Consider the following 18637-nt stretch of genomic DNA (forward strand, 5'->3'; position numbering starts at 1 on the left):
GTTGGACAATACCAAATTGTAGCATGTTCAAAGTAGTTGAGGTCTGTGTCTCATTTTTGTTGTTTACAGCCAAAATGCAGCTAACCTGAACTCATGTTCGCTGACCACCTCTCCCAAGTACTCAATGATGAATTGGCCGGAACGTAGGGGCTGCTTGGTGCGGATCCCCCAGCCCTTCCCCTCAGCTCGGAAACGCTCAAGGCACTGCACCCACTCATGCTTCTGGATATGCTGGTTATCACACTGATCACCACTCGGACATGTACTCGGAGAACACTCAGCAAAGATCATCCTAAAACAGAGAGAGAGATGAGAAACCAATAGGATCCACATTATGAACTACAACTGTACTAATGAGTGCGCATAAAAGATTATGTAAGCCTCTTAAGACTGGTCCAAAAATGAAGTCTTTAATTGCCCTGTTACCTGTTTAGACAGTCGTCCTGACAGCCCTTCTCGCTGAGGTCTTCAGGCGCCCTGCAGTTACAAGTAGTGGCTTCATAGCCAGAAAGAGGCTTCACATCCACATAGACATCTAATTGAAAGAATATTAATGTGTTACTCTTAATCATCCGCAAGCATGCACACAAAGCACAATACAAAAATGAGAGCAGTCCTGAAAATCTGAATATTTATGGAAACAGATGCATGTTCTGGGCAGTGATCAAAACAATAAAAATGTGCTTACTGGATCTGATCTTCTTGTAGAGAGGCACATCGGGTCTCTTGTGGAGCTACAAAGATTCATCTTTTATTAGAAAGATTTTTGCAAGCATTCAGACATTATTTATATCATTATTAAAACTTGTTTTTAGAAAATATATCCTGAATTAAATTTATTTTTATAACCCTTTTGGCAAATTATTTTTTCATAAACCTCACTCATTATCGTTAGATTTATGCTTATATGATATATTCTCTGAAAACAAATCTTATCTTACAAGTCAATGTATCTTGTTTTAAGGATGTTTATTAGAAAACAAGAAGAAAATACTGATTAATAAAATTATATTTGCAGCAAAAAACATAAATGACAAATGCAGCTGTCAATTCAGGGAAAGATGTGGTTTTAAGGAGCTACCTGATCATGTTTCCAAAGCCACAGGATGTCATAAGGCAGCTGGAAATCAATGCGTTTCTGTCTCAAGTATTTCCCTGGACAAACACCAAAGACAAATTGCAGTTATTAGTTCAGGCGCTTTGTCCTTTAAATTGAGGCTGCCCCACTCCAATATTGAATCAACAAATCACCTCATAACTCATAAACCATAACTAATCAGCCTGATTGCCCATGAGGCCAAACATAATAAACTGGTTAGGAATGACACTGAAAGATATACCAATACAAGTCCACAAGCTTATTTCTTTAAATAATAGTTCTTTAAAAATGTTATGTCGAAAATCCTACTGTCGACTAAACAGCAATTAGACATTGTTTGTGCTAAACTAAGTGATGATGCATGTCAAAATCTGTAGACTAAAAGGTTACAACTGCAAGTTAAGCATAAAGGAAAAACTCACCAACATGAATGGGAGCAGGTAGAAGGCCATACTCATGTTCACCTGGAGTGTATTCTAACTTCTCCTTCTTTAGCTGTAGCAGCTGACTGCGAGGACTGATGGGGAAATGCAGAAAGGTTACGTTTATTTACCTGGGATATGAATGTTAGATGATAAAACGGGCTTGCTGAACATGTTCACCCTTACTCATCAGTCTTGTACACGTCAGAGTAAAGCCCCGCCTTTTGAAATTTCTTTTTGGGTGGTCTAGCAACTCTCTTCTCCCGTTGAGTGGTCACTGATGGGGTTGGGGCTTGTTCCACGGTAGTAGGCCCTGTGCACTCTGGGGAGGACTGGCTATCAGGTTTTCCCTCCAGTGCACTGCAAATAAAAAATATATATTTATAATGAGATTAAGAAAAAAATCATGAAAAATGTGATCTGCATTTTTGGGGAGCTTTTTGACCATGACAAAAAAAAGTAGATTGGCCAATTTTTTTATATTTCGTTTTGTTTTTAAACAGATTTTAAACTAAAATTCAGATATGCTGATGGCCGTTTCACTTCCGACCCGTGCTGCAAGTGGTAGACCAACAACAACAGACTGGGCCATCTGACCGATCAGAGCAGAGGAAGCTCTTGGAAAGGAGGGATTTAGCAAAACTGAAAACTGCGATGTGATGTGCTTATCAATATTAAAAACAGTTGTTCTACTTAATATTTTTTGTGGAAACTGTGATGCATTTTTTTCAAGCTTCTTTGATGAATAGGAAGTTCAAAAGAACAGCGTACTGAAAAAAAATCGTGCTGACCCCACACATTTGAATGGTGTATTTTGTACAGCATACCTGCGAAAACAATGCATTTCTTCCTGCGTCAACCATTCCCTCCCTCCTTCTGTTCTAACTCTTGGCATCACATCCTCCTCTCTAGCAGCTGACCGTTCTTCTTCTTCTTCTTCTTCTTCCGCCTCTCTTTCCTCCTCCGGTTCCTCTTCTTCCTCATCGCCTCCTTCTGTCTCCCTCTCCCAGCGTTTCCGCTTGCGTCCCTTTCTGCGCTGGCTCTGCACTACAGACTCAATGACATCAACCACGGTGTCTCCCTCCCAGAGTACACTTCCTCTGTGCCTTTCAGGTAACGGGTGGTTCTCCTGTTCAGATGCCTGTGGTGATGGTGATGGGGGAGGCGAGGGCAGCGGATATTTACGGGGACGACCCGGACCCCGTTTTTTCACTACGTTGTTTCCTGTGCGTGCTTGCCTCTGGAGCTTCTTTGCACGGAGGATCTTGTTGACATGGTGCAGGTTGTTTTTGGGAGGGGGCCGATGGGAGTGATGCGAAGGGGGGGAGTCAAGGCCGCATGCAGGCTGGGAGGAGCATGTGGAGGGACTAGCCTGGCGACTGGTGGGCCGGAGAGCTGCGGCACTTCCAGGCTGGTCAAGAGTGCAATGAGAAAGGCAAGAGGAAGAGTGCGAGAGGGATAGAGGAGGGTGGTGGTGCCGATGATGGGGACCCTCAGAGACCTCAGGAACACTGGATTGACCACCTCGGTTCTGCATGCCAGACACATTCCCTATGAGATTAAACCAAAAGGAGAGTTGAGTGGCTGAAATTCTTTCGCCAAACAATTAAACAAGAACTGAACAAGTCATAGAACTCAATCTATCATCCAAGGTCCCACAGCATACATGTACTACATGTAATACATGATTACTTCAAGTAATCAAGCAGGTAAAATGATTAAATGCAAATCCCTTTTCATGTAATTTGATTTCATAGTCAACAAAGACAATTATAATGAAAATAAAGGATCAAATAAATTACATTTAAATAAAAAAGCACACACACACACATATATACCAAATTACTGTTACTGACTGGCTAATTTTGTATCCTTTGAACGCTGAGTAACATTCAATACAGAAAACAGCATCCTGCCACTGACTAAGCTAAACTCCGAAATTCGTGATTAGATTATTATCTTTATTTAGAACAAGTTTATTAACAGGCAAATAACAGAATGGGCACTTGATAATCTTTTCTACACCATCTGTAATCCAATTTTTATCTCCTCATCTCCCAGTGGCCAAATTCTGATGTAGAAAAAAAGAATCATCTCACAGATTCAGCAAAAAAAGCAGCATCATCTATTCATGTGTGCAGGGCCTCATTAACTGTGTTTCCTCTATCCTCCATTATCCCTTTAATTAACTTAATCTCAGTCTAACTCACTTTCAACACAGTCTAGTCTATTATGTTCTATTCATCTTATCGTTCCATCAGTCAATGTTTTTTTTTCCACAATTCCTGTGTGAGACGAGTTACAAGTCAGTTTAATACTTATGGTTAGCTCTTTGCTCAAATCACATATTAATGACTGCCTTAGCAAGCACCACTAACTATATATGGGCACCAATTCATCAACTAACTCTTCCTTCCAATCACATCTTATTCACAGCCTTAGTCTTTTTTTTATCAGTCCTATTTTCCTCTAGCCCTTAATCCTCCTCTTTTACTCTTTCTCATCAGTTTCTTGCTCTCACTGCTACCATGAATTAATGGTGCAGTCAATGACCGGTGGATGACCTCATGTCCTGAGCTCTAATCCTGGATTACATACTACACTTTGCTGTCTCACTAGGGATCTTCTATGCATTAACACATATACACAAACACACTGCCCATCCAACCCAGCATGACTGAGAAGCTGCATTGTTATGAAACCTGCTCTGTTTTACCTGGTTCAGTACTGTAACATTTGAGCAGGTGTTTATGTGAGTGTGAAGAAATTTAGCCCCAGGTCTGTATATGCAAGTAGCCTATTTGGAATCCCACTGCTATTGGAGTGCAGAAGAAATTATGTTGCAACAAGCCATTCTGTGTATATACTCGGTAGTATGTATTGTAGGACCTTTAACTACAAGCTGCAGCTTTGACTATTCTTGTATTAACCGCTTTAAACAGGTCATACAAAATGCTTTTGATGTGATGACCAGGCCTTGAAATCAATACAGACCACTGACAGGAAGTACTGAAGACTAATCATAAATTTGCAGCATGCACTGAAGCAAGTGACGCCCAATAAAATTTTAGCACAGAATTATGAAGGACGCTGAGGTAAAGCTATATTTGGAGAGTGACAACATTTCACTGCATTAATTCTGCAACCTTGACAATGTCAAACTAAATTTGGGTTACATCAGGAGGCTCATATTTGCATTCAGTCGGTTGAAAACAACATGTAAAAAAATGCAAGGACATTACTGAACTGAACATGGATGTAATGTAATACTTTTGCGCTATGATTATGGTTTATAAGTTTAATAGGCTTATCAATATCAGCATAAGTTCATACGATTTTTCACTTACCCATCTCTCTCCTCTCTGCAGATGTGGAACGATCCCTTCTCACTGTCCGATCCAAACGTGAAAGGCTGGGGCTCTCTGACGTTCCACCTTTTTTGCTCCGACTCCCCTTGAGCGAAGTTCGAGATAGTGCAGATGCAAACAAGTTGGTGTGGTGGCTGGTTTCTGCCTCCTCAATGGGGGAAGCAGCATCTTCCTCGTCACTCTCTGAGCACTCCACTGTATTTTGCGCATGTCCTTCAGAGAATGCACCAGACCCAGAAAGGGACTGGTTTCTACAGAGTTTGGAGTAATCAGTATCAGAACTTCCCATTCTAAACCAGGAGTCAACAGGGTGATGTCCCCGGCTTGTGCTGCCCAAAGACAGTCGTGAAGGCCCAAGACAAGACAAAGAGGCCTCTTTACGCTTGTACCGTTCTGCAGAAGATGAGGAGGAAGAGGAAGGAGAGTTGGCAGAAGCTGTCTGTTTGTTAGCACTGGAGTCAGCAGAGCCATCTCGCCCAAACCGGCAGCGTTGAAGGGACTCTACACTCCCTCGCTCCCCTCTTCCGACTCCCAACCCCTCACCTCCTCCACTTCTGCCACCTACAACTCCACCACCATCATCACCCTCCTCTTCTCCACAGCGATCACGGTGCTTGTGTCTATGCTTGTGTTTGTGGTGCCAGCCAAATGACAGCTCAGACGACATGGCAGGATAGAGTACTGACGAACGACCACCACCTAGATATTCCTGCCTAAGCAGCTTATGTTTCTTCTTGTGAAATTTGGAGGGGTTAAGAAGCAGGTGGGATGGGTGATGATGATGGACATAAGAAGGGGGCGGAGGTGGAGGAAAAGAGGGGGAATGAACATGGTGGGATGGGCCAGAGTGGGGAGTCTGGTGATGGGGGTGGGGGTACAGGGCACTTGCAGGGGTATAACCCCGATAGTAGCCAAGTCCCAGTGGGGCAGAAGAGTATGGGACACCATAAGAAGGGTGATAGAAACCACCGCTAGACAGGGGAAAGCCTAACCCAGGTACAAACGGTACTTCTGATATAGATTCTCTGAGCTTAGGTGGTCGCCCTCTTTTCTTTTTAAGATCTGGCTTACGGACATAATGAAGTGAATCACATGGGTAGGCTGGGTGGGGCGAATAATATCCACTAAAATTTATCCTGAAGATGGTGGGCAAGAGGTCTCTATGTAGATAGTGATGGGGTGGTGGGTTGGTTCCACCTCCAAGGCTGCTGCTGGCTCTGGCACTTCCCAAGCCAGACCCACGGGCCGGTCCTGCTGCCCCAGCACCCAGACCCAAGCTGCTACCCAAACGAAGTGTAGGTGTGCGATGAGCAATTCGTATATCACTGAGCTGAACACAGATCTCATCCAAATCAGCCAAAAAGTCTGGGTCTTGTCGGCGTGTCCGCAGCTGAAGGTACTTCTTCTTGCGTTTGCGCTTTTGCCTTTTTATTTTGTCATAGCTAGGGCAGCCATGTGCACGACGCTTGCACTTATGCTTGTGCTTCTCTTTATGTCCAACCAAAGCAGATGATGGAGCAGCTGGGTGCGGTCTTCTTGGGTCAGGTGATGCCCTCGCTCCAAGTGGAGAGGGTGTAGGTGATGGACGTTCCAAGAGAACTGAAGATGAGTGCCGCCTCCTTCCTCTTGAAGAAAGTCCCATTCCCGTGCCCATGGCTGGACCTATGACACCAGGCATTAAGAGTCCACTTGCCATACCCTGTGAGACCCCTACACCAGCTAAGCCACTTGCACAACCAGCCTTTTCCCCACGGTCCGAGGTGCTGTTGTTGTCTGTTCCAATGCCACTGTCACTGGGTACCGTCTCTTCGCTGTGCGATTCACTGACTGGGGAAGGTGTGGCCTCCTTCAGCTCACTCAGAGGAGCAGGAGACGTGGGCAATAGCGGCCTTGGAGGAGAAAACTTTCGATAATGGTAGTGTTGCCGGTAGTGGTGGTGGTGATGGTGGTAACCCCGGCAAGAAGACTTCTTTTGAGATGGGTGTGCTGTGGATGATGTGGTGCTCCCTACAGTGCGAGCAGACGGGGCCGAAAAAGTAGGTGGGGGAAAGGAGAATGAGTGGTGGCTCTGATGGGAATGGCTGCAGTGTGGGTGGGATGAGAAATGCACTGAGCCAGGCTCAACAAAGCTAGCATCGCTAATGGGACTTTGACCTCCACTTGACTGTGAAAGTGATGGGGAAGGGAACACCTCAGATGGAGGCAACTGGTGTTGCTGGTTTTGCAAGGTCTGCGACTGGTGATGATGAAGTGGGGAAGAAGTGTTTGGCGACAAGAACGGTTCCGGAGGGGGTGTGGGGGCACCTGGAGAGAGATTAGCTGATGATTTTGGTTTACGACCCCTCCTTTTACCCATATATATTGTCCCCTTTTTGCTAACATTGATCTGCGGCCCTAATTTGCCCCCAAATGTAGCAGCAAGTGACGACAGAGACTGTGGTTTCGTAGCAGCCGGAGCTCCTGGTGGCCCACTGTTTCTGGAGCCTTCCTGCTCAGTCCCTGGTTTCGGCCCAAGCAGTATTTGGCTGAGGAGCCTCTTTCGTTTTACTGTCTTCATTTTATTGATTTTACCTATGATCGTCTTCATGATGAGCTGCCCATTGCCCTTATTACGAAAAGGTTTTTCACCTACTGAAGCATCCCCTGACTCAGGAGCAAGTGTTGGGGGCTGGGTTTCCTGTGGAAGGGTTGGAGGTAAGCGCTTGGGGCGCCCTCGCTTTCTTGCCATGGGTTTAGGTGGATTAAAGTCCACTTCAGGGTGCAAAACAGGGGGATCTTGCTCTTCTTTAGATTTGAGCAGACTGGAGTAGACTTTTGAGGGTGCCAGTTTGTTTGGGGTGCGGCCACGTGCTGGTGCATCTAACCGAGGCATTTTGTTCTTGGGCCGTCCCCTCTTCTTGGGTGAAGATTCAAAAAGTTCTGAAACAACAGGGGGCATGAGATTAGAATTCGGAGGCCGTCCCACAGGACGCCGAACAGGGGATAGGGATGACAGCCCTAAGGGCATTGGTGTGTTGAGTTTCTGATGGTTAGAAGCAGCCTCAAGTAAAGACTTGTGGGTTCGATTCACCGCCTTCGTCCAGCGAGGTCGCCGTCCCCGCCGCTTCTTAAGAGGCTTTGAATCCTGCTCAGTTGGTGATGCAGGAGATGCAGCCCCAATGTCATCGCATAGTGGTGTTGGGCTCCTGCTGGCACCAGAAGGGTATGAAGGTGAAATAGTGCATTTGGTGGACTCAGCAGGACTTGGTACCCCACTAACGCGACTTTCCTGATTGGGACTACGTTTGACTGGGCTTGAGCTCTCACTGTGTTTACCCCTCTCACTTCGAGGAGCTGACAAAGGACACCTTTCTTTAGCATCTTGCTTCCCTGCCATGGCTGGAGAGGAGCCCTTACTTAAATCTCTGGGACTGTCCGTGTCTTTGTCTCGGTCACGCTCTTTGTCTTTCTCAGTAAACTCCTCTATTCTGGAGGGGCTTGCTCTAGGGCATGAGGCTAGGGAGCCTGGCAAACCTATGTGACATCCTGTACTTCCTATTCTCTCTAAGGAGGAGGATGAGGAAGAGGAAAATATTGGTGAAGAAAGAGAAGCCGTGGAGGAAGAATGAGATGGGCAATGCCCAAGACGAGATTTTAATCCATTGGTGGTACTGTTGTCAGTGCTATCATTTGTGGATGTCGTTGTCAAACGACTATTGTTTTGAGACAGAACAGTACTAGTGGTGGTGGTGGTTGTGCTGCTGTTGCTATTGGTGACACCTTTTGAAAGTCCATCTGATTCCTCTTTTCTAGAGGTGCCAGAAAATTTTTCAAGGATACTGTCTTTGTTTTTGGAACCATATGGGCGACCTGGGGGCCGTGAAACAGGTGGTGGTGGGGCAAGGTGCACCGCCCTGGAATAGGTGTTCCTATTTGCCATAGCCCGTTCAGGGCGCTGCAGATTAGAAATTAAGGGGGGTGAGCTACTGTGTGCTGGAGCTGGCGACACCTTCCGGGCTTTCGGCTTTGGGCACTTTGAAGGTGGGCATGTAGCAATGAGCTGAGCAAGCTTCTCGGTCACAGTAGGGGCACCCCAGGCAGAAATTCCTCTTTCTTGTTCCTTTTGCCCCTCAGAAAAATTGTACTGAGAAGATTTTAAGATCCCATCTGTTTTGGGTTCCTGTTGCGATGTGGCAGCTGGGGGCATTGTTGGTGGCGATGGGGCGGGAGAGTTGGTTTGTGGAACATGGTTTTTCTTTCCAGAGGAGTGTGATTTGCTTTCTGTCATGGGGCGATGAAGGTTAAGGGGTCTCTCTGAAGAAGCAACAGATTTTACATCAGCTTTTCCCTCAGACTTACAGGCAAGTTTTGGAGGACCCTATATGTATATAAAGAAAAAATACTGAGTCACAGAAACACTGTTACATACATTTAATTCAATGTAATATGGAAAATCATAGAACACAAAGAAATGCATTATTAACTGTGCTTGATTTCTCCAAGCTATTAGAAAAAATACCTAATTTTATGTATTTTTTATGTTTTATGCCACTAAAATTCATGTTCATTAACTGAATATTGGACCATTTTTACTTGTTTATTTTCTTCTTTCAAATCAATAATACAGCAGCAGGACAACAAAGAAAGAGACGGGAGAAGGAAGATGTGTGCGAAATAGAGAAATAGAAGCAGGGTTAAAAGACATTTGGACAGAGTTGAGACAAAGTTTGAGAAACAAAATCTAAAGGCCTGTTCACACCGGGACGAATTTCGCGCGCGATATTCGCCGACGTTTAACGCCTCGTGACTAAACAAAGGGCGCCAATGTGAGTGTGCACACCGACGCGAAAAACGCCACGCGTAAAAGCGTCATTTTAAAAAAAACGCCTCGGGTTCGTTTTTTTGGTTTGACGCGCCGCGTCAAAAACTATCCGACCAATGAGATTGGCGCTTTTGCTCACGTGTCTGGAGCTTCTGAAGTTACAGTAAAACACAACTTGGGGGCGCTCAAACACAAAACGGTCTTGCCGAGCACACATACAGGCGAAGAAGATAGCGTCTACACTGCTGGGAAGAAATAAGACGAGGAAGATGCAAGGCAAGATGAATGTAGAGCTGCTGGCCTCGTTGGTGTCGGAACATAAAGAACTATATGTCAAACGCGACTACAAAAATCTTGATAAAAGAGAACTGTTATGGAGTGGTATTGCAGAGTAAATGGGCCTTGATGGTGAGTTTCATTTTACTTAATTGTCTTTCATGTACATAGGCTTGTAACTTTTTCCCACGAACGTTTGACAATCGCGCCATCTAATGTCAGGGAATGAATTTGCATGTTCACTCGGCTCATCGTCAGCGAAAATCGCTTGGGTGTGAACACAAAAAACGCGTTGAAAAACGCTGGCGAATAACGCGCGCCGATATTCGTCCCGGTGTGTAAGGCCCTTAAGAGTGAACAACAAAGTACTCTGGGTCAAACAGAAAATCATAGTTAGAGAAATGAAGAAAAGGAAAAAAAAAACAAAGTTTAAGTGTTTGGGTGACAGAAAGAGAGAAGAGTGAGAAGAGTGAGCAAAGCTTATTTATCTGATGAAACCACAGTTTAGTGAAAGGAAAGTGTAGTGAAAGGGATATTTGAGTTTGTCTATCCCTTATCCCTGTTGGTTTGTTGTACTGGATGCTTGTTATGTAATTTCAGCTAGTCTCTTCATTGTTTACAATTTCTTAGACATTTAATGCATGACAAGTTAAACAACCTTACCCTTTTTGCTGGAGCACTTCCATTCACAGGAGTGACTTGGCTGGCTGAAACAGGCGGAGGAGGAAGAGAAGGCGAGGGACATGTAGCAGCAGGAGCAGTAGATGATAGAGGTGCTCCTCGGTTGACAGAGGGGCTTTTCTCTCCTTCTTTTCCATGACTTGGGCTAGAAGTGTGGCTGCTCCCATCAATGGCTCCAGCCCCACGATTACCACGCCCTCCACCTCTGCCTCCACTATGTCTTACAGTGGCTCGGAAGGCTGGCCGACAGACATAGTTCTCAAGGATCTTAGGTGGCTTCTTCATGCGTTTGGCCTGCAGGCCTATTTTGAGTTTGACATTGCCCTCAGAGTAACTGGTTTCTTTGACTGAGAACTGTGTGGGTTGCTGTTGTTGTTGCTGCTGGTCACTAGTCCCACTTTCAGCACCACAAGTTTCACTCTGTGCTCCATCTCTTGGTTTCTCTCGTTTCTTCTTCTCCTCTTCATCATCCTTCTTCCCTCCTACTCCTTCTTTCTCACGTTCTGTTGGGGGGGCATTGGCAGGGAGCGGAGGTGGCGTAGAGGGTCCCCCCTGTGTCCTCTGATCCATTGGTGATTTGGGGAACAAGGGGGGCTTGAGGGAGACAGGATGTTCTTACTCGCAGGTATAGGTACAGGAGGACTTTCCAGATGTCAGGTAGGAGGAAGGAAGTTGAATGGAGGGGAAGGGGAAGGGGGGTGTAGCAGAGGTCGGAAATAAATCCTTGTTGGGTTGAAGCAATGTCGTCCCTTGCCAAGTGCCCAGCTCTCTCACCTTCAAACTGTGGAGATAAAAACAGAGGGGGTGTTACGACCAAAAGACAAATAAGCCACACTTCTAAGACAGCGTTAACCTTTAATTTAATTATTAACACAGAATGGCTTTGCAAACATGGATCACTACCACCACAAATCTGACTTTGAATGATCAAACTAAGGACATAGAAAGGCTAGACAGCTGCAATTCACTAATATCCTAAATCTGACCCAGACTTTTGATTATAGGTGGCTCTGAATGATAACCTATGTTGCCAGACATAAAGCTGACACAAATTTACTTTATAAACTAAACACATTTCAGTAATATTTTTATGAATCATTGAGGCTTTTGAAGAAAACTTTTTTTTACAACTGCATTGCTTCATATTCTAATAAATGAGCTTTATCTCAAGCACAATTTTACATGGATAATATAAAACTTTTTGGGAATGCACAAAAAAAGTACTGGGGGCTTGACAAAAAAGTACCCTTTTGCCCCTAACACACCTCCAAAACAAAAGGCCACTGAGTAATTTAGTACCGCGCCAGCCACAGGTGCTTTCTGAGGGTCAAGTCATTGGGAGGCGAGACCGAGCGGTGACCTCAGCATAAAAGGTCCTCTGGGAGACAGAGGATCCAGTCACCTTTCCGAGCCCTTTTTATGACTTCTAGTCAGAAAAGCACAGAGAGTGAATGAAAGGCCGGGAAAGAAAAGGAAAAAGAGAGGGCAGAGCAACAGAAGTGGACAGTTTCTTTATGCCCCGCTGAGAGTGATGGTTTAAATATTACACAAGTCTATTAAGAACGCCTAGGTCAATGGAACGCTACATGTACGGTTACGGCCGTTTACAGCTCGGCACGAGAAAAAGCTCAGAGAGCCGTTTTTACGGAGTGTTGTTTCATTAGTGGTGGTCTTTTATATTGAGAGAGTTGTTTTCTGTGAAATCACCACAACTATAATCTGGCTACAGAACTTGGAGTCATGCCTTCCCTCTCTCTACTCCGACTTCTCTATGTTTATTATAATTACTCACCCCATTTCACTTAAACGCTCTTCCATTCGCCCCTTCTCGTTTCACACATGGTGCTCCAAAAATCACACCTCGCTTGTTCTGTATCCGACCTACCCTTTCACCCCATTCTGTCACTCTCTTCGTCCTCTCACTCATTCAGTCTCCCTCTAACACTCACTTGGAAATCTAACAGTACAGCGGTCAAACTAGAGCCGTTGTGCTTCTGCTAATCGAAAACACATTTCCCTAGCACTCCCTCCCTCCGTCTTTTTTTCCCTGGTCCGTCCCTCCCTTAGTGACAATCATTCCCCTATTTCCTCAGCGCTCTGGGTCGTACTCCGCTTCTCGTTACTGTGTTATTCGCTCTCTTGTCCCTCCTCTCTTTGCGGAGAAGATGCCAAAAATAAATGCTACCTTGTATTGTAAAATGGCTGCGGGAAAAGTCTTGAGGGAAAGCTGGACAGAATTGCAGCAAGCTATCGTTTGCTAATAATCCAACACTTTTACATTTATGTATCTGATGCTATAGGAATCACATGCTCTTGCCGTTGCAAGCGTCATACTCTACCAGTTGAGCTACCAGAACAAAATAAATAAACCAACTAAAACACTTATATTACACATTACTATAGTTAATTACTATACTAATAACAATGTGAACTAGGTATAATTGCACTAATAAAAATGGGTTAAACTTTATTTTAAGGCGTCTTTGTTGCACTGTAATTATACATTTAAGTACTGAGTAATATTAAGTAACTAACTACATGTATTTACTATAGGGTTAGGATTAGGGTTTGTTGCATGTAATTATGCATAATTTCTGGTTATAGTAGTAATTTGTCGTTGAGTAATTTGTGACCAGATAAAGCAATTTGTCTCAGTGTAACAAAGCGAACTTATCAACAGACAAAAATTGAACTCTGAAGTCATCGATTGCTCTGCTTCCTCCATCCATGCTCTTTCAGCACCTGTCATTCATGACTCTTTAATCTGTGCTTGTTTTGGCAGCATAGAGATATAATATACTAACTCAGTGTGTTTAGACAGCCTTTCTTCAACTATGATGCCCTCGTTTATTCTATGAGTACTGAAAACCACAACCTCCAGTCAGCCAAAGAACACTGCAGGACAAATTGAGAGACTGTGGAGCAGTTGAAGTTTGAGAGATTTAGTGAGCCTTAGGGTGAATAGATGGCAAGGAGAAAAAACTCTGGCAAACTGCATCTAAAAGCTATTAAAAATATGGTGTAGATGACTTACAGCAAAAATTATCATCTCCTCTCATTTCCCACTCTTCCCTTTACATGCAGTTATATCTTTTTATTCAAAACCTTCTTTTAAGCTACTATTTGCATAGTGAAGTTGCTATGCAACCGGAGAAGCAACACATTTTTTTCCGTATTGTGACCTACATCTGAGGTAAACATTATCAAAAAAATAAAAAAAGGGCGGGGACTGAGTTCTACTCATCAGTTACAGATTGGATGGAGCTGATTGGATGCAAGCTTGCACAGGATTGTATAAAAGGGGTGGGGTTTAAGTGAATGACATGACTATAGAAGTCTGGCATCACCAGAAAGACGTCTGTCATTTCACTGGAAAATCTAGTTATGACTGATTAAAAATTACAAGCTCAAAAAAGTGTTTAAAAAAATTAAACATACATGGATGAATCAGTCACAATAAGATTAGTAACATGCATTTAGAAAATAAGGTGAATTTTGTTTCATGCCGACCCAAAATGTAATGTATTTAGACACTCACAGGGATAGTTCACCCAAAAATGAAAATTCTGACAATCTGGTTACCAACATTCTTCAAAATATCATCTTTTGTGTTCAACAGAAGACAGAAACTCATACAGGTTTGGGACAACTTGAGGGTGAGTAGTAAATGATGACAGAACTATCATTTTAGGGCGAAGTATCCACACTCGAATGTCATTGCATTAGAAAACAATATCCAGCCAAGTGGCATCTGCAAACAAATTATGTCTAGATTTTTTCTTAGCACAAAGTTAACTTCACTTATTTAGTCATCTTTGCGATTATTTTTAACCAACTGGTCTCAAAAGTATTTTTTAGTGAAGTTCAGTGTAGTTCCGCACATCAACTATGAATGTTAATGTTTAACAACAAGAAAGTGTCTACATATTTTTCATTTTGAACGGCATATTAAAAGCAGACTTGTGCATGTGCTATCTGTTTTTTACTTCTCATCTAATAAAATGATATTCATTCATTTTTAAGTGTCGATTATTTTGAAGCAACTGTAAGATTTATTTATCTAACTCGCAACTTAGTATCAGATAGGAAAGGACCACAAAACGAAACTAAACTTCTCTGCCACAGGCTAAGCATCGGGATCTGCTATTAATCTGCACTCATATTTCAAACAGAATGCGTCTTAGCGCAATCTTTTCCGATCACAAACTAAATGCCTGAAATCACGGCTATCCACTCAAACAGCACTCAGTCAGCGGGAAGCTTAGTTCAGGTTTCCTTGACAGCGGAGTCAGAGGTCAAAGGTGGTTCAAAGGCTCCAGACACCACTTTCTACACTTTCCTACGCTACTCAAGACATCTGCTCCAATGGGAAAAATATGACCAAGCAAAGGCGCGCGCAATTTGCATGTGCACTGAACCCTATTGTAAGTGAGGTTAACTGAGGATGATCTACTCGCAGGTGCTACTGGAGGTTCATTTCTATGAAACTGCTATTTTTATATGAACACGTAAAACAGGTTCAGAACTCCTTCATTCATGAATACCGCAACACTTACTAAACACCATACGTTCTGACAACAACAAACAAAGCTCGCGAGTTACGCATCAAAATACTGCATTTTCCTCACTTGTTTTGACAGCTGATGCCCTAATAAAGGGTAACACAATGTATTGAGTATTTGCAGTTAAAATACAGTAAGAATTAACAAGCTACTCACCTTGATAGCGGTCCAGAACGGCGTTCACATAATTTGCGATCAAAATCCTCCCTTCGTACGCAACAGCATGGTCGCTTGGATATTTATCTTGAAATTGCTGATATGGCCAAAAAAAAAAAAAGCAAAGGGGAAAACGGTCACATTTCTCGGGAGAACATTCTAACCAATGCATGGCATAACACAATATTCGTCTAGTCTGTAGATCTAGGCACCCCGCAAAAATTACGATATTTATCTACGTGAGGCGCACTGGTCACGGTTTATGATCCTAATATAGCTAGCATAGCTCGTTAGCAAAGAGCATATCTTGAGCTTAACCTCACACTACTGTATATGTCAAAAACTAGACTGTATAAAACATTATTAGCAAGTTATTAGAATGTGAGACTTACTACAACGGGATGTCAAAATACCTTGCTGCCATTGCATTTTTTTAAGACACATGTCAGAGCAATGTAAGTTCATCGCGGCTATAACCCCACGTATACAACGTCAACGGTCATTCAAATTCACGTCTCTGTGTTGTTTACTACCTCTCAAATGAGTGAATTCACACCAGGTAATTGGTACCACTAAACCCACACTCTAATGAAACGGCTGATCTGTCCTGTCAGGCACATTTGCTGGTATGGCTAGCTAAACCCCCGCGATCCGTCCACACGACTAACGTTAGTAATGTAACGAAGCAGCCGCTGTTGGTGTGTTACAGATTAGTAAAGTGTTCCCTTATCGCCCCGGTCGTCAATAAAAATCCAACAATAGCGTATAAACATCCTCGGGAGGACCAAAAGAAGCAGAATACAAAAATCTAACCCTCTTCGGGATGAGCCTTGCACGGGTTATTAAAAACACGAACTGTCAACAAAATGGCGGCTGCTGCGTTGAATCAACAGAGGACCCGAAATGGATCTCTGCCTCAAATTCTTCACCCTCTCCCCCGTCTTGTGTGCGGCGCTTGTTACCCGTGATAATCTGATGTGTCGCCCGAATCCCTCTCCGGGTCAGCGTTAGTCGAGCTCAGACGCGTCGGAATGGGCCTCTCTCGTTAATCGGGCCTCCATGTCTGCTAAGCCCGTATCGTTTCTGTCAGTACTCCACGGGCATTCTCACAGTCAGAGCGGGGCGGGAGGGGAGGCGAGGAAAGGAGGGGGACGGGTAGAAGGGAGGGGAGTCGAGGGCAGTTGTCGAAGAAGGCTGTTCGACACTTTCTCCCTGCTCAATTGTACGGGGCATATTCAATTACAGACATTTGAACAACATACGGGCTATATTTGTTTTGCTCGGATGAAAATGTAGAGCAGTTACACGTTTAATGAATCACAAAACGTTTGACTCCTGAAAAAGAGGGTCGTGTGTTGTCGTACGCTCGTGGCAGTGTTTACCCACTGATGAAATATCGAGACTCCCGTGGGAATCGTAGCCGTGAGGCGGGTTGTGTAATAGGATAAGTGAGCAGAATCCATCATTAGGAGACCAGCAACTAATAGTTGTTTGTTTTGAACGAATCTTTAAAGTGGAACGAATTGTTCTCGTTCACATCAAGAACATAACAAAGTTGTAAGGGGGATTTTGATCGGCTGTCATTGTTAGATTGTTTATCCCCTGAAAGTGATTCAAGTGATGTTTAAAGACTAATTAATTAATAATAAGACTTTCAGTTAAACAACTTTTTTTAACAAGTCAGTTCAGTAAATTATTCAATGACTCAACAAAACACTCACTGACTTGGCGCCACCTACTGGCGTAAGGAGGTACTACAGAAAGGGCTACTGAACAAATCTTTTTAGTTGATAAATTCAAGAGAGTCTTGGGCTGTGTCCAAAATCGCATACTTTATTGAGTAGGTACTTATTTTGAATAAGTAATAACTTCACAACATCTAAAAAGTATATTCTATATAGTATGAATGTTTGTAGTATGAGTGTAATCTGGATGTAGCTACTACACCATGTTGTCATTATCATGTGACCTACCAGCATCAGTTATGTCGCCTCGCTGCCATTCATAAATCCTCTCCCTTGGCCTCATGGGATAGTCCATTGTATATGCACACTTAAGAATCTAGTCGGAAGTAGTAGGTCATCTGGGTACTTTTTGCCTACTCTTTTATGAATACTGCGAATTCGGGCATTTTTCTTTCATCACATACTGTTTTTCACCTTTATAGGGAAGTATGCAATTTCGGATGCAGCCACTGAGAGTTATCAAAATCCCAACACCTATTGCGAAAAGGGCATCAATTATAGCCATTTCTGGATCCTGTTGTGTAATATCAGTGTTTAACCACAGAGAAATATTGAAACTTTCGTGGGTATTAGCTGTGGGGTGTTCGGTAATAGCATAAGTGGGCATAATTTGCAATAATTAGAGCAACAATATAACCACTGAAACCTGCTTTTTTATTTGACCTTTTACTCCATCCACACAAACTTCGAATCAAGCTTGGAGGGGGCGGATGGTGAAATATACAGTTGCGCAAAACATGGTTATTTCTTTTACATTGATCTAAGTAACAATTCTGCATTTAAACAAGTCCTGAGTGTCTTATTATAATGTCAAGGGATTATCATTGTAGGGACATTGCTCCATGAAGAAATATGAATAGTCACGTGTCTCATTTAACTCTACCAATAATGCAGAAATGGCCTTGGTAAAACAAATGGAAATCAGAATTCATAGTGAAACTGTTGCTGTTTTGTAACTAATTTGATGTGGGATTTTTCAAGCTGCAAATGAGATAATTAATCTGACTGAGTGCATGGCATGAGGACGTGTCAAATATTAATAACATAAATTAATTAGGAAGCTACGTTCAGAAGCTTTCTCTTCATTCAAAATCTAAATGACAGATCAATTTTGAAAGCATATCTGCCTCTCAAAGCATGCAAACACACTACCGTTCACGTGTTTTTGAAAGGAGTCTCTTATGCTCACCAAGGCTGTATTTATTTGATAAAAAATACAGTAAAAACAGTAATGTTATGAAATACTATTACAATTTAAAATGTTTTCTATTTCTAAATTGTCTTTTCTTTCCTGTGATGGCAAAGCTGAATTTTCAGCATCATTACTCCAGTCTTCAGTGTCACATGATCCTTCAGAAATCATTCTAATATGCTGATTTGCTGCTCAAGAAACATTTCTTATTATTATCAATGTTGAAAACTCTTTATTTTATATTATTGTGGAAACTTGATTCATTTTTTCCAGTATTGATTCATAGAATGATCAAAAGAACAGCATTTATTTGAAATAAAAATCTTTTATAACAT

General features: G+C 43.0%; 1 protein-coding gene across 2 annotated transcripts in view; it reads right to left on the reverse strand.

Moving 5' to 3' along the window:
- ash1l (ash1 (absent, small, or homeotic)-like) overlaps positions 1-16479 on the reverse strand; it is a 31395-nt gene extending 14916 nt beyond the window's left edge. For both annotated transcript variants that reach the window (XR_014629123.1, XM_084422978.1), the window contains exons 1-11: positions 16328-16479; positions 15366-15462; positions 10630-11428; positions 4869-9246; positions 2349-3072; positions 1708-1881; positions 1522-1616; positions 1082-1155; positions 689-734; positions 427-535; positions 86-292 (exon numbers count right to left, since the gene is read on the reverse strand). Coding sequence is in view for 1 of the 2 variants with exons in the window: in XM_084422978.1 (XP_084279104.1) it covers positions 86-292; positions 427-535; positions 689-734; positions 1082-1155; positions 1522-1616; positions 1708-1881; positions 2349-3072; positions 4869-9246; positions 10630-11217 (6395 nt within the window). In the remaining variant the exon portion in view is untranslated. The remainder of the gene's footprint in view (positions 1-85; positions 293-426; positions 536-688; positions 735-1081; positions 1156-1521; positions 1617-1707; positions 1882-2348; positions 3073-4868; positions 9247-10629; positions 11429-15365; positions 15463-16327) is intronic.
- Positions 16480-18637: the final 2158 nt, after the last annotated feature.

Source organism: Rutilus rutilus (assembly GCF_951802725.1).
Source record: "Rutilus rutilus genome assembly, chromosome: 11".
Lineage (NCBI taxonomy): Eukaryota > Metazoa > Chordata > Actinopteri > Cypriniformes > Leuciscidae > Rutilus > Rutilus rutilus.